This window comes from Lithobates pipiens, unplaced genomic scaffold (assembly GCF_037356315.1).
Source record: "Lithobates pipiens isolate NorthernLeopardFrog02 unplaced genomic scaffold, aLitPip1_a1.2 Scaffold_3, whole genome shotgun sequence".
NCBI lineage: Eukaryota > Metazoa > Chordata > Amphibia > Anura > Ranidae > Lithobates > Lithobates pipiens.
Genome location: NW_027507790.1, coordinates 149043331 through 149059927, shown reverse-complemented (window position 1 = coordinate 149059927; position 16597 = coordinate 149043331). Strand labels below are relative to the sequence as shown.

The 16597-nt window shown below is 42.0% G+C and overlaps 1 protein-coding gene across 5 annotated transcripts in view; it reads right to left on the bottom strand.

Moving 5' to 3' along the window:
* MCTP1 (multiple C2 and transmembrane domain containing 1) overlaps positions 1–16597 on the bottom strand; it is a 1143431-nt gene that overhangs the window by 423604 nt on the left and 703230 nt on the right. For all 5 annotated transcript variants that reach the window (XM_077462382.1, XM_077462384.1, XM_077462383.1 and 2 more), the window contains one exon: positions 7895–7997. In XM_077462382.1, the coding sequence (XP_077318508.1) occupies positions 7895–7997 (103 nt within the window). The remainder of the gene's footprint in view (positions 1–7894; positions 7998–16597) is intronic.

Sequence of the window (16597 nt, the reverse complement as noted above, 5' to 3'; positions counted from 1 at the left end):
GGTACTGCACTGCAGAGTAATGGCGGGGTACTGCAGAGTAATGGCAGGGTACTGCAGAGTATGCACTGGTATTGCAGAGTATTGGCAGGGAATTGAGGGGTTAAATTCGGTGAGCAGCGATGTGGGCACTGCAGATGCAGCCCACATCGCTGCTGACACCGATCTCTTTCCCCTCCGCTGTACCGATCGGTACAGAGAGGGGAGGGAGGAACAGGCGTCATAACATGACGCCGGTTTGTTTCCAAGTGATCACTCCGTCATTTGACGGAGCAATCACGTGGTAAACGGTCGCTATGAGCGGCCGTTTACCGTGATCCGTGATGCGACCCGGCGGTCACGGATGCTCTCGAGTGCGCACACCTCGGGGCACGCGAGAGCAGAATTCTGGGAGGCCGTTAATTAACGGCCTCTCAGAGTTAAACAACCCCCCTGAAGCCGTTAATCGGCAATGGGCAGTTGTTAAGTGGTTAAAGCTAGATCACTAGCTATATAGGTGAGGTGAATATAGTGGTGTATACTGCAGTCAGGGCACAGACAACAACCACTACACAGCAGCAAGATAGGAAATCAGCCAAAAACGATTGGTGTGTACTGTGTTGAAGGTACACAGAACACCCACTGCTTCAGATGCTAAGTAACACACTACACGAAGCCGCCTCAAAGGCGGCCTTATATAGTGTGGGGCGTGCACTACACAGCCTGAGCTATGATTGGCCACAGGCTGGCCAATCATGGCTCTCCTCGCTGCCGGCGCTGCGATTGGCCAAGCATGCGGGGTCACAGTGCATGCTTGGCCAATCATGGGGCAGCAATGCACTGCGCCACCGCAGTGCATTGTGGTCCGCGCGCGCGTCACTCGAATTTTGACGCGAACGGCCCAAACGTTCGGAATTCGCCGAACGCCCGAACAGCCAATGTTCGAGTCGAATGTACGTTCGACTCGAACACGAAGCTCATCCCTAGTTTAGAGTATATAGTGCAGTCAGTGTAGTATATATAATACTGTTCAGAGTATATGGTTCAGTCAGTGTAGTATATATAATACAGTTCAGAGTATATGGTTCAGTCAGTATTGTATATATAATACAGTTCAGAGTATATAGTGCTCTCTGCATAGTATATATAATACCGTTTATTACTACAGTAAATTACTACACTAAAAAGGGGCCCACAGTCCCTGCCTGCAAAAGGCATTTGCTAAGGCCTGGCTGAGCCACTGCCAGGCCTAACTATACGGTGCTAGCTGTGCCTAGGAGTTCAAGCAACTAGAGTGCGGGAGGAACTGAGAAGTAATGGTATGCAGTAAGAGTTGTGCTGAAGGAAGAGAGATCTGTATATACTGAAGTGTATATACAGTATCTCACAAGTGAGTACACCCCTCACATTTTTGTAAATATTTTATTATATCTTTTCATGTCACAACCCTGAAGAAATAACACTTTGCTACAATGTAAAGCAGTGAGTGGACAGCTTGTATAACAGTATTTGTTGTCCCCGCAAAATAACTCAACACACAGCCATTAATGTCTAAACCGCTGGCAACAAAAGTGAGTACACCCCTAAGTGAAAATGTCCAAATTGGGTCCAAAGTGTCAATATTTTGTGTGGCCACTATTATTTTCCAGCACTACCTTAACCCTCTTCTGGCATGGAGTTCACCAGAGCTTCACAGATTGCCACTGGGGTTCTTTTCCACTCCTCCATGATGACATCACAGACCTGGTGGATGTTAGAGACCTTGTGCTCCTCCATCTTCCATTTGAGGATAGCCCACAGATGCTCAATAGGGTTTAGGTCTGGAGACATGCTTGACCAGTCCATCACCTTTACTCTCAGCTTATTTAGAAAAGTGTGTTTTGGGTCGTTATGATGTTGGAATACTGCACTGCAGCCCAGTCCCTGAAGGGAGGGCATAATAGAAAAGTGAAATTTCTTCAGTGAAGTCACAAGAAAAGATATAATAAAATATTTACAAAAATGTGAGGGGTGTACTTACTTTTTTGAGATACTTTAAGTTGTTCCAATTCTTTGTTCTAAAAGCCGTCCCAGTTGATTGTTCTAAAATTCACTGGGCATCCCATACTTTACTATACCCCATCCAAGTTCAATCCCCTCAATAAAACAAAAAAACACCAAAGCTAATGGATTGTTCATTGCCTTGGAGTGACTGAGGACCCTAATGCCGAGCTGGGAAGGGTGACAGATGGGCCATAACACTTAGCAGCCCTTATGGAGGAACCGCTACATATATAATACAGTTCAGAGTATATACTGCAGTCAGTGTAGTATATATAATACAGGTCAGAGTATATAGTTCAGTCAGTGTAGTATATATTATACAGTGGAGAGTATATAGTGCCATCAGTGCTGTTTATATAATTAATTGCAGAGTATATAGTGCAGTCACTGTAGTATATAGAATACAGGGGAGAATATATAGTGCAGTCAATGTAATATATATAATACAGTGCAGGGTATATAGTAGAGTCCAGAGTAACTAATACAGTGTATTGAAGCGGTTAAGGGGAACCCTATGACAGAATTAAGAAAAAAAAATGGCATGTGATCTACCCCAAAATCCATACCAGGCCCTTTGGGTCTGGCATAGATTTTAAGGGGAACTTCACGGCAACATTTAAAAAACAAATCCATACCAGACCCTTATCCAAGCATGCAGCCTGGAGGCTAGGGTAGGGGGACAATGAGTGAGTTTTCCCCCTCCTGAATCATACCAGGCCACATGCCCTCAACATGGGAGGTGGGTGCTTTGGGGCAGGGGGGCTTTGCTCACCCCACCCAAAGCACCTTGTCCCCATGTCGATGGAGACAAGCGCCTCTTCCAGACAACCCTGGGCTGTGGTTGTCCGCATCTGTGGCCCGCTATGTGAATGGGTATCGGGTACATTGTACCCCTACCCATTCACCAAAAAAGTGGTAAACGGTAAAAACCACAACAGATAGTTTTTAACAATGCCTTTATTAAAAAAGAAAAGAAAAGAAAATGCCCAGCATTGTTCATCCATCTTCAATCACGTCACCCGACAGACCTGAAAAATAGAAAAAATGTAAAAAGTTCCGCCTTGATGGGAGGCCTCCCGGCAAATGCTGTCTCTTGGCTTTGACATATGTTATAAAGGCAAGGGTTGGGCCACCCGGTGATGTAATCGAGTGACCCCACTCCCTTCTGACATCATTTAATGTCAGAGGGAGTTGGGGGTCATCTGGTTATATCAATGGGTGGTCCCTCCCTTGCCTATATAAGAGCTGTCAAATTGCAAAGACAGCAGTAGTCAGAAGCCCTCCCATTTAGTTTTTTTTCTATTTTTCGGGTCCGTCGAGTGGCGTGATTGAAGATGGATGGACATTGCGGGACACTTTTTTTTCTTTTTTAATAAAGGAATTGTCACAAACTGTTGTGGTTTTTACTTTTTGACTTGACTTTTTTTGGTGAATTGGTACAATGTGCCCGTTACCCATTCACATGGGGGGGCAGAATACGGGGCCCCCCTTGTTAAAGGGATATTCCAGATTCAGATAAGCCACCCACCTGTAGAACCCAACAACCAATGGCCAGGGTTGTTAGGAAGAGGCTCTTGTCCCCATCAACATGGGGACAAGGTACTTGTCAGAGCCCCCTGCCTCAAAGTACCCAGCCCCTCATGTTAAGGGCATGTGGCCTGGTATGGTTCAGGAGGGGGGGGGGGGGGGCGCTCGCTCAACGTCCCCCTAGCCTGACCTCCAAACTGCATGTGGTATGGATTTTGGGGCGGACCCCACGCCAATTTTTGAAAAAATGTTGGCGTGGAGTTTCCACTTAATATCCATACCAGACCCAAAGGCCCTGGTTTGGACTGGGGGGATCCTACTCTCTTTTTTCCTTGATTTTTCATCTATATTGCCGGGAGCAACGAGCAAGTTTAGATTACATTTTTTCCTTTAGAAATGTCATTCTTGCTGCAGCACTGTTCTACACATTGCACAGATGTGCCACTTTACAGGCAGACTAAGGGCACCCCCAGGCAAAATATTTAAAGGAATATTTCATTTTTTTTTTTTTGTAATTGTTTATTTTAAATTTTCAACATCATACAGAAGAAAATATACATGAGATATTAATATTAACGTATCAAGAATGCAGGTATACTTTGATTACAAGGCATACAAAATCTAAACATATAGAGGCATAGCGATGTGATTAAAGTAGTGATCTTCCACCGTATCTTTAAGGGGGTTATAGACAGAATCTGTAAACAGACTATGTAACTTCAAAGAGAGCTTTAAGGAAAAAATAAAAAAATAGATTTCAGACCTTCTCTCGGGGACATGTATGTATCCAGGTTTATCTAAGTAGGAGCAATCCCATCAGAACCATATGTAGACTCATCCCATGTTGACCAAATTTTAGAAAATTTCTGCATCTTATCCTCCACTACGGCCGTCAAGTGTTCCATTCTGCGTATGTCAGCTACAGTGGTGATCAATTGCGGAAGTGTAGGTGGAGAGGTGGACAACCATAACCTGGGTATGACCCTTTTAGCAGCCAATAAGATAAAGGACAACAATCTGCGCAAGGCCTTAGAAATACCAGAGAAAGGGAGGCCTAGCAGATAATGCATGGGCGTCAGGGGAATAGGAGTGCCAGCCAGTGTTTCTAACAGATTTTGGACTTGGGGCCAGAACTGGTGGACTAGGGGGCAGTCCCAAAAAATATGGTAGTGAGAGCCGACTTCCCCACCACATCTCCAGCATTGTTTCGAAATTAACCTGTTACGGGCATGTAGAATATCTGGAGTCCTATACCAGTGCATTAGAACTTTGTAAGCAGTTTCCTTGTGGGTCACACATCGAGATATTCTGGAAGTGTGGAATATTTCATTTTTATTGTTTCACTTTAAGCATTATTAAAATCCCTGCTCCTGAAAAAATTATAATTTTAAAAAATGTTTGCATTGACTTCTGGGGCAGTACCTGGATCCCCATACACTTTTTATGGCAATAACTTGCATATAAGCCTTTAAAATGAGCACTTTTGATTTTTCATGTTTGTGTCCCATAGACTTTAATATCCATGTTCGCTAGAACGTTTTGCCTGCTTGCGGTGTTCTGGTGTGAACCGAACTGGGGGGTGTTTGGCCCATCCCTAATCATGCTTTCTGCTGCTGTTTATGTGTTCCAAGTAGAGTAATGACCTTCCATTAACTATTAGCTGCTGCTGCACCTAATTGAATGTGCACATGCAGTTACAGCTTGTCTTAGACCCCCTGCAAAGTCTCACAAATACCCACTGTCCCAGCTAGTAAAGTTCACCTAATGCAGCTACCTGTGATGAGGTGGCAACAATGCTTCACTGCTTCTGAATTCAGAGCAGAGCTGCCACTCTCATGTGATCTGTGCCTGCTTGTACTACATTAGGATGAAAAAATGTTGTAGGGGAAGTGGCCAACAGCATTGTCACTGCTGATTCACAAGCCTGTAGCTTGACAGCACTTGGCCACACACAGTTCTGCCCAATGCTTCCTGGGTTGCAGCACTGCTTCTGTTGCTAAAGCCTTCCTATTGTGAGCTGAGGTATCAGGGAGGGGGATAATGTGAGACACAAATAAAAGAGGATTTGACACATTCGGGGATGATAAAGGAAGTTTTTTGTCTACCAGAGCCTAGAGTGAGCAGTGATATCACCCCTTTAATATACAATAATTAATTTGCTCAAGTATTGCTATTTGACCTAGACTGGAGGACTGTATTATGGTAGAAGGTCACATACCCCCTTATACCTGGAAGCACCAGCTATTTTGTATGAGCTGTGACTGAGAAAGAAGAAACAGGGCATTGTGTGAGAGGTTTCATGGGTGTGGCTTTGCATAGACAAGGATTTACCTATTCAGAGCAAAGCAGCAGCATCTCAAACCCATGTATTGCCAATGCAGAGCAAAGCAACAGATTTGCTTTAATGTCACCCTACCAAGAACAAGCTCAGAGGGATGGAAATATGCTAACTAGCTTATGCCCTAGATAGACAACCAGAAAATGTCACATTACATGCAAGCTTTGAACACAAATAGCAAGGCTGAAATATAATTACCTATTTATTTTAGATACAGCCTTTTGGCTTGCAACACTCCTGGGAATATCAGACACCTGTGTCCCTGTTCACATGTGTCAGACACTCCTGAAAGTTTTGAAGGCCAAAGAGCCTGATGGAGGCTACAGTATAGGAATCAAGAGAAGGTAGGAGACATTGGAAACAAAAGAGGTGAGTATATTAGCTCTTTCTATTGGAAGCTTTCAGCTTGATTTATTTGTCATCTGAGTAGTTTTAAGAAAATACCACCATAGAAGTACATACTGAACTTTCCACAGTGCTGATCCTGTTTCCCATGTACAAATACAGCTCTTAGGATCCAGATCTGAACATGGGACCTCTGTGGTGTCTGACCATGGCTTTTCTCGCTGTGCCACCTCAGACACTGGACAGCTCCATGCCTGACCCCTTAGATGAGATAAGATGCTGGCCAACCTCGTTTTGTATGTTGTTTTTGGTGAACCTTGAAATCTTTGATCTTCCTATGAACTTCATATTTAAGCTATGTTTCTGCACTGTCTGTTTGGCAGATTGCTGTGCTCTTCAGCCAGTATCTTTCTCCTTACTTTCCTGCTGCTGTCCGTATCCTCTAGTTACCAATCTTTGGCTTGTTCCTCAACCTTGCCTCTGCCTGATCCCAGCCTGCAACCATTTGTTACTGACCTTTGGTTTGCTAACTGACTACACTTCTGCTAGGTATCTTGCTTCTATATCTGCTACAGCAGCCTGGCTTGCCCTCCTCCTGTTGGGGCAATCCTGAAGACAGCAACCTGGCACTAGCATGCCGGGAAACCTATCCCCACCACCGGCAGCTCATGTGAAATCCAGTTAGTGCTTAGACCCTGTGCTTCAGTTGAGCCTCCATCATTTGCCAAGGGGACCCGCTTGTGTGTTTACCCTGCTTGTTTCTGTGTGAACCTTCCCATTGTTACAGATTCTGGCCTCAGAGCCTGACTTCTGACCGTGACAAAAGTTACATAGTTAGTAAGGTTGAATAAAGACACCAGTCCATCCAGTTCAACCTGAGTGAGTGTCTACAATTGTCCCTATCCCTGTACATTGTACATTGCACACTCACATTGGTCCCTACCCTCAAGGAGCCCACAAGTTCAAAGTTCAAGTATGGAATGCACTGGCAATCAATATAAGCAAATCATTGACGTTTAGCCCTAGCCATGCTAAGCTACTGAAAGCTTGAAGAAGTAGTAGATCTCAGACTTATCACAACTAATTGCTTTGCCCATGAAAACTATCAGTGGTGGCTGTGAATAACTGTAATTATAGCTCGAAGTTCAATAAATGATCCAATCAGCAGTCTGAGTGTTAACTACTGCTTCATTTGAAAAATTTTAGTTCACTTTGTGGTGCCTTTCTGAATAATGAATAAACACAGAAATAGTTGCTTCTCCAGAAGGAGATGTAGTTGGAGGACATCCATTTTTTTTTACATCAAATCCCAAATTACATTTAAATTGGAAATCCCATTTAAACAGTCAATTTGATTTTGTGCTGGTGTAGTTACAGTAAATACTGGTACATTGCTACCTGTTACTGCCCTTTCCATTTAGTAATTCACCACTAGTCCACAAATTGATATCAACTTTGGTTATTAAAAGAACATCATTTCTACATGACTCTGCTTAGCTCCTTCCAACTACTTTAATTTACATATCTTTTTCTTTTCGTGGCCTTACCAGGCTTCAGCTTACATTACTTCTACTAAACCTCCTATGGTCATTGTTGACTTATATGTAAATCATTTTTAAAATAGTATAATTCATATAGATAATTGTCTTATTTTTCATGACTTACAATGTGAACACTTTTTTCCACTCGGGGTTAAGGTTCTTGTACACAGTGTGAGTCATCAGTCTGTCATTGTTCAACTCAACTACACAAAATGGGTCACTTTTACCTGCAGAGAGCAAGAGAAAAGAGAGAAAAGCAATTGGTGAGTTAATTGGCATGACCAATCGTCTACAACTAAAAATAGCACTGAAATAAAAACAGCTTCAAGGCTTTCTTAGTAAACTGCGTACTTGTGTTACAAACACAAAATTATGGTAATCATTGCAATCCACATATAGGTATACAAAATTATAATAATTAATAAAAAAAAAAAGGTACAAAGCCCTCAGAAGGTCAGACTAATCATTGAATAATTTACAAGGTAACTGTAATGATCTTCAGATTCAAGAAGAGAAGCATAGAGGACACAGGATACTCAGAGCTGCCAGCAGAATTGAGATAGGATGTCACTACCGTGCCCTTTCTTAGACCACCTAGTTCTCACCAGCACCCCTAATGGTGGCTGGAATGGCATCACTGGAGTAAGAAATTCACCACTAAAGCAATGCACATGCACACAGTAATGCAATACTCTGCACTGTGGTGTACTGCGTCTGTGCATGATACAGGTGCATTTTCTAGTCCATTGTGGTACTTTGTGAAGCACATCGGCTGTGAACAGTGAATTAGGTATATGTGTTATATATAGCCAGGTAAAGCCAGTGGCAGAGCAAAAAGGATAGACAAGGAGTATTGCTACAATGGTTATGGGGGAGCAGAGTAACCAGAACTAAGTGACCAAACCAGAGTGCAGAGCAAACATGTAATCAAAAAAATATAACAGGGATCAGGGCTTATACGTGAAACACAATGAACAGACACAATCGTGAGCTAACTAATTCTACAATGGAAAACTTGAAGTGAATGTTGCCACCCAAAAACAATGAAAAAATAGCCTTCTGTAAAAGAGACAATTTAGAGAGGTAGGGCCCATGGATGGAATTGAATCACAGCACTCAGCAAAATATTCTTTGGTGGCTGTAGCCCTTAAAAAGAGCCAGCATTGGAATCCATGTCTGGATTGTTAAGTAATAATCATTTACTTTTGCAAGGAACCACATTCCCAAAAAAAAATTTTTTTCAGCTGGCAACAGAGATGTTTTAAGAAGGTCACAATCTGCCCCAAAAATGGGAGTAAGAGCAAGTATGTGTGCTGATCAGGTGGCATACGGGCATAATAGGCAATGCCCCTGCAGGTGTATGAGATGTCTGAATCTATAAGGATTCAGATACAGGTATGTACCCAAAAGAGAAGGGCCCAAAAAGTGCAGCGAGGAATTATGAGCTGAGGAAGTCAATGAGAAATGTTCTAAAGAAGTACTAACTACCCTAATAAAGGTGTTCACTCTTTGCCTTGAGACCACTGGGAGCTAAAACCATTGCAAGGGACAAGCACTGGCTTAGAAAAATCTAGGTCACATAATGGCCACATTCTTTGTTCTGACTTTGCCCATCTAAATAAAAAGAAACATTAAGCAGACAAACTGCCTAATATTTTAAGTGGTACAGTGGATATAAAAAGTCTATACACCCCTGTTAAAATGTCAGGTTTCTGTGATGTAAAAACATTTAGACAAAGATAAATCATTTCAGAACTTTTTCCACATTTAATGTGACCTATACACTGTACAACTCAGTAGAACAACAAACTGAAATATTTTAGGTGGAGGGAAGTAAAAAAAAAAAACTAAAATAATATAAACAAATACTTTGTTGAAGCACCATTTGATTTTATTACAGCACTCAGTCTTTTTGGGTATGAGTATATCAGCGTGGCACATTTTGACTTTTTTGCAAAAACACTCCAAATCTGTCAGATTGTGAAGGCATCTCATGTGCACAGCCCTCTTCAGATCACCCCACAGATTTAGGTCTGGGCTCTGGCTGGGCCATTCCAAAACTTTAATCATCTTCTGGTAAAGCCATTCCTTTGTTGATTTGGATGTATGCTTTGGGTTGTTGTCATGCTGAAATATGAAGTTCCTCTTCGTGTTCAGCTTTCTAGCACAAGCCTGAAGGTTTTGTGCCAATATTGACTGGTATTGAACTGTTCATAATTTCCTCTACCTTGACTAAGGGCCCTGTTCCAGATGAAGAAAAAACAGCCACCACCATGCTTCGCTGTGGTCATGGTGTTCTTTTGGTGCTGTGCAGTGTTGTTTTTGTGCCAAACATATCTTTTAGAATTCTGACCAAAAAGTTCAACCTTTGTTTCATCAGACAATAACATATTTTCCCACATGCTTTTGGGAGACTTCAGATGTGTTTTTGCAAAATTTTGCAGGGCGTGGATGTTTTTCTTTGTAAGAAAATGCTTCCTTCTTGCCACTCTACCCCATAGCCCAGGCACATGAAGAATACAGGAGATTGTTGTCACATGTACCACACAGCCAGTACTTGCCAAATATTCCTGCAGCTCCTTTAATGTTACCGTAGACCTCTTGGCAGCCTCCCTGACTAGTTTTCTCTTGTCGTTTTATAAATTTTGGAGGGATGTGCAGTTCAATATTTTCTCCACTTGATGATGACTGTCTTCACTGAATTCCACGGTATATCTAATGCCTTGGAAATTCTTTTGTACCCTTCTTCTTACTGATACCTTTTACCAATGAGATCCCTCTGATGCTTTGGAAGCTCTCTGCAGACCATGGCTTTTGCTGTAGGATGCGACTTAGAAAATGTCAGGAAAGACCTACTAGACCAGCTGAACCTTATTTGGGGTTAATCAGAGGCACTTTAAATGATGACAGGTGTGTACTGACTCCTATTTAACATGAATTTGAATATGATTGCTGAATTCTGAACACAGCTACATCCCAAGTTATAAGAGATTGTCTACACTTATGCAACATTATTTTAGCTTTTTAGTTCCCCCCCCCCCCGAAATATTTCAGTTTGTTTTTCAATTGAGTTGGACAGTTTATAGGTCACATTAACCACATCGCGCCCGCCCTATAGCCGAATGACGGCCGTAGAGCAGGCGCGTTTGTCCGGGTGGTCGTCCCTGGACGTCCTGATGTTTACTTCCGCAATGCGCGCCGCCGCGGGCGCGCATCGCGGAAGTTCTGTGTTCGCCATGTCCCCCAGGGACAGGCAAACACAGATCGCTGTAAACGGCCAATCACAGCGGCCGTTTACAGCGTGATCGGCGTGTCCAATGGGAGATGATCTCATATGTAAACATATGAGATCATCTCTCAGCGCCGCTCTCCCTCCTCGCACAGACAGTGTGAGAGGGGAGAGATGAACGGCTGCAGCGGCAGCCGTTCTGCCTCTAGTAAAAATTTTTTTTAAAAAAAGTAAAAAAATAATATAAAAAGTGCCATCCTCCCCCCAGCAGTGCCATCCTCCCCCCAGCAGTGCCATCCGCCCCAGTGCCATCCGCCCCAGTGCCATCTGCCCCAGTGCCATCCGCCCCAGTGCCATCCACCCCAGTGCTACCTGCCCCCAGTGCCATCCACCCCAGTGCTACCTGCCCCCAGTGCCATCCACCCCAGTGCCATCTGCCCCAGTGCCATCTGCCCCAGTGCCATCCGCCCCAGTGCCATCCACCCCAGTGCTACCTGCCCCCAGTGCCATCCACCCCAGTGCTACCTGCCCCCAGTGCCATCCACCCCAGTGCCACCTGTTGTCAGTGCCACCTGTCGTCAGTGCCATCTGTCATCAGTGCCACGTATAAGTGCCATCTGTCATCAGTGCCACGTGTCATCAGTGCCACATAGTGCCATCTGTCATCAGTGCCACATATTAGTGCCATCTGTCATCAGTGCCACGTATCAGTGCCATTTGTCATCAGTGCCATTTGTCATCAGTGCCACCTGTCAGTGTCACGTGCCATCTGTTGTCAGTGTCACGTGTCATCAATGCCACTCATCAGTGCCATCTGTCATCAGTGTCACGCGTCATCGGTGCCATGTATTAGTGCCATCTGTCATCGGTGGCACGTATTAGTGCCACGTATTAGTGCCATCTGTCATCAGTGCCACGTATTAGTGCCATGTGTCTTCAGTGCCACGTATTAGTGCCACGTGTCATCAGTGCCACGTATAAGTGCCACGTGTCATCAGTGTCACATATTAGTGCCATCTGTCATCAGTGCCACATATTAGTGCCATCTGTCATCAGTGCCACCTGTCATCAGTGCCACGTATAAGTGTCATCATTGCCACGTATCAGTGCCATCTGTCATCAGTGTCACGTGTCATTGTCCTGGTGCTTCAAAAGTGTAATAAATAGTCAACAAGTTAGATGTGTAATTTATGTTCCTAGAACACATGATGGCGCTACCTGCATGTTGGGCCTCTCTATGTGGCCAGGCTGTGAAAAAGTCCCACACATGTGGTATTGTAATACTCAGGAGAAGTAGCAGAATTTTTTGGGGGGTGTCATTTGTGGTATACACATGCCACGTGAGAGAAATAACCTATTACAATGACAATTTTGTGGAGAAAAAAAAAATGAAAAATCTTAATTTTGCAAAGAATTGTGGGAAAAAAATTACAACATCAAAAAGCTCACTATGCCTCTTACTAAATACCTTGGAATGTCTACTTTCCAAAAAGGGGTCATTTGGGGGGTATTTGTACTTTCCTGACTTGTTCGGGTCACAAGAAGCGAGATAGGCCACCAGTACATCAGATGTGATCAATTTTGTGCGATTCGCACCACACCTTGTAGACTCTCTAACTTTCACAAAGACCAAATAATATCCACTAATTTGGGTTATTTTTACCAAAGATATGTAGCAGTATAAATTGTGGCCAAAATGTATGAAGAAAAATTAATAATTTGCATAATTCTGTCACAGAAACAAAGAAATATGCGTTTTTTTTCAAAATTTTCGGTCTTTTTTCATTTATAGCGCAAAAAATAAAAACCCCAGAGGTGATCAAATACCACCAAAAGAAAGATCTATTTGTGGGAAAAAAAGGACAAAAAAATCATTTGGGTACAGTGTTGCATGACTGAGTAATTGTCATTCAAATTGTGAGAGCACCGAAAGCTGAAAATTGGTCTGGGCAGGAAGGGTGTTTAAGTGCCCAGTAAGCAAGTGGTTAAAGGTGGAAAAAGTTCTGAAATTATTTACCTTTGTCTCATTTTTTTATATCACAGAAAACTGACTTTCTAACAGGGGTGTGTATACTATTTATATCCACAGTATATACATATATACTATATATGTATATATATATATATATATATATATATATATATAGTACAGTCTTGGATAGGGGCTGATACATAAGGCGCTGAAATGACTGAAGAGAATTAGTAGAGGACACAATGGATGCTGAAAAGGGTGCAGATTACAGTTTATGCCGCGTACACACGACCAGACTTTCCGGCAGAATAGGTCAGACGGAATGATTCCGTCGGATATTTCAATCGTGTGTGGGATAATCAGATAGTTTTTCTTCAAAAAATTCCGACACATCTAGAAATAGAACATGTTTCAAATCTGTCCGATGGACTCAATACCTGGAAAACCGTTCGTCTGTATGCTGGTCCAATGGACCAAATACGACGCAAGGGCAGCTATTGGCTACTGGCCATTGAACTTCCTTTTCTAGTCCCATCGTACATCATCACTTTTAAAATGAATGGACTTTAGTCCATTCGTGTGTGGGCAAGTCCATTCGTTCGGAAGTCCGTCGTAACTCTGTCGAAAGTCTGTCAGGAAGACCGTCGGACCTTTTGTGCTGGAAAGTCCGGTCGTGTGTACGTGGCATTAGTAAAATCCACACAATATAAATACATAACCACACAGTTCATTTTGGTTTTCGGAGGCTTACCTATAGGTACAAACAATCGAGGGAAGTTTACTTCCTCCTTTAAAACACAACTATCTGGAGAATTTACCTGCAGTGAATGTTTGGTGAATGTCAGATTCAATGATTTATAAATATGCCCCTAGCATTCCTATTTCTGATCCAGGTCCAAAAAAAGGAGGCAGTAATAGGAAATAATCAATGTATGCATATCTTCTCAATACTTCTAGGTGGTTAAAGAGACAACTTACAGAGGGTATGAGGCCAGTAGCACAGAAAAGGGTAAAACTGAGGAGCAGCGAGGTGAGTCAATTACTCCCTATTTTCCTATACAGGATCCTATGTCCAATGTTCTCCTTAACCTGCATGGTGTCCCAAACATTTACAGAATAAAATAAGAAATCACAAAACCAAGAATCTTAAACATGGGAATAAATGTCCTGCTATTAAAAAATGCAGACAAAGTCATAGATCTTATCCTTAGCTATCCAATCCCAGATGCCATTTTCGTGAAAAAAAAAAACAACTAAGAAATCATGTAACTTATTGCAACTAAATTTCCTTTTATTCAATTTTTATAAACTAGTCCCACTGAGTGAATTATTTCTCTGAAAGTACTCCCATTTTACTCAACAAGAGGAGCTATAAAGGATGCATATTATAAACATTTTTCCTCTCTAATATCTCTATAATGTGAAAGGATGTAGTAATACAATTGCATTTGCTGGAAATAAGTACCAGCACTATTTTGCACCACAGGTGCTACATTGATTCTGTGTGATTTGTTGAAATCAGTTTTATTACAGAATGTCATTTCCTCTAAGTTTCTATAAAATGTGCCTTTTACTGGATTCCCTTGTACATACATTATTACATAGTAACCATTCAAGCATAGCTCCCAATTTTATCAATCAATGGCAATGTGGGTGTTTAGATGGGAATAAGTCTGTAATTTGCTCTTTTGTGCCAAAGTGTCCAGGGCCTTTTGGTTATTCGGAAGCACCACCGTTCTCTCAAATCTGCTGGAGCTAAAACATCAATTATTAAAAGGGAAGATTGAAGTGCTCTGTCTTTAGTTAAATCTTCTTGGGGTAGTTTGAAATGCTAGGTTTTGACAATAATAGCAACTTCTTTTTCCTCTCTGTGCAGTTTACCATCTGTTTGATTGGTAGAAAAGAAGCTTGCCCTGCTGTGTTTATTGACTCCTCGATGGGTAATTTAAAAATAAAGTGCAGCATTGCTTTGTACATCTGTAGGGGTGCAATGCTGTGGTTCCACCATATTAATGCCAAATCACAGAACTAAATCATGCCCTCATGGCCCTGGAAAACTGTTAGCCTGCTGCACACAATTTGACATTAGCAGCTACACGGCATGAAAGCTGTCGTTACATTCAGGGGCGAGGGATATGAAAGTTATTGAAATCTGCAACTTGGCTCCATTAAGATAATATCTAGCGCACTCCGCAATTGTATTTTGTCAGTTGTTCAATATGTTACTGATGCAATTTGCAGAGCACGTTGGGATGTGCAATCGATTATACATCTCCGTTTGCAGAAGGTTTGAACCCTTTGATTTGTGGTGGAAGGAGAGACGCTGAAATGAAACAGTTTTATAAAATGGTGACAGCGGGGGGGCAACCATGAATAAAGCAAAATCTAATATTAAATTGGAAATCTGTGTAGTTGCTAAGTCTACACTCATTTATTTTGTTTGCTAAATGTTATTTGCCTCCAAACTCATTAAGCCCACTGTTAACTCACAATTTCCAGCAAGCCTTATGATAAGCTAGTATGCTGTGAGATACTGTATGAGTCTCTTTGGTACTAAAAGGGTTATACTTTCTGCTATGCATGAATATCTGTAAATGTGATTGTGAAACAGGTAACGTGCTTGCAACCAATACCTTTCTAAATAGAAATTTAACAGGATGTTTTCATGCGTACACTCCACCTCTTTCTGATATGAGGACAGTGTAAATTGAAAATTGTTATTTCTATCCCTTCTTCCCATCTAAAGTAATACAAATGAAGAGAAGAGGGTGGCAGCAATGGGAAGTTCTGAAACAAACTTTGGATGATCAAATAACTGTCCATAATTGTTGTATGTCTTTGTCTTTTTAAATAAACAACTTTAACAAATGACTACTAAAAAAGGGACACTAAACTCATGTTAAGGCCCTTGTGGCCACCTTGTGTTCCTTTGGCATTTATTTCGCAGTTCTCGGTGTCCCTGCAGATAATGGTCTGTGTTTTTCATTACTTACACTAAATGTTTACTTGGGCAAGTTAAGAGAATTATCCTTTAGAGAAAATTCATAAATTGCCTTCTTTTTCATATTAGCCCACTTCTTCTGTACTCCCCATTTCTTTTGTGTTTTTATGTTTTCTCGTATATCTATTTTGGTCCCCTGATGCATATACTCAATCTCTGACAACTTTTAACAGCATGTTTGCAGTCTCAGACTATCTCTTATAGCATGCCTGTTGTCTATGAGCATTACATTCCGTGAATGCCTGTTGTCTATGAGCATTACATTCAGTGAATATTATTGTCTACCTGTTAACTAGTTGGAGTTAAGATAATGGTACTTGGCTTAAGCCCAAAATCAGGAAAGTTGTTTTAAAGCACAGATATTCCAAAACAAGTATCAAAGGGATGTTTTATTTCTCTATTACATTAGTAGAACTGTCATGGTGTATTTACCAGAAGACATTTGCATGCTCACAAGCAAGAGTCACCATGGAGTTCAAGACCAAGTTTTGGGCCCCCCATTCAACTGCTGACCAAGTAAAAAGACCTATTCTCTGTGTATTGAAGGGAAACTAGATATTAATGAGCAGTTATAGAGCAAGTGTACAAGTCTACATGCCATCATGTAAAAATTGACCCTTAAGTC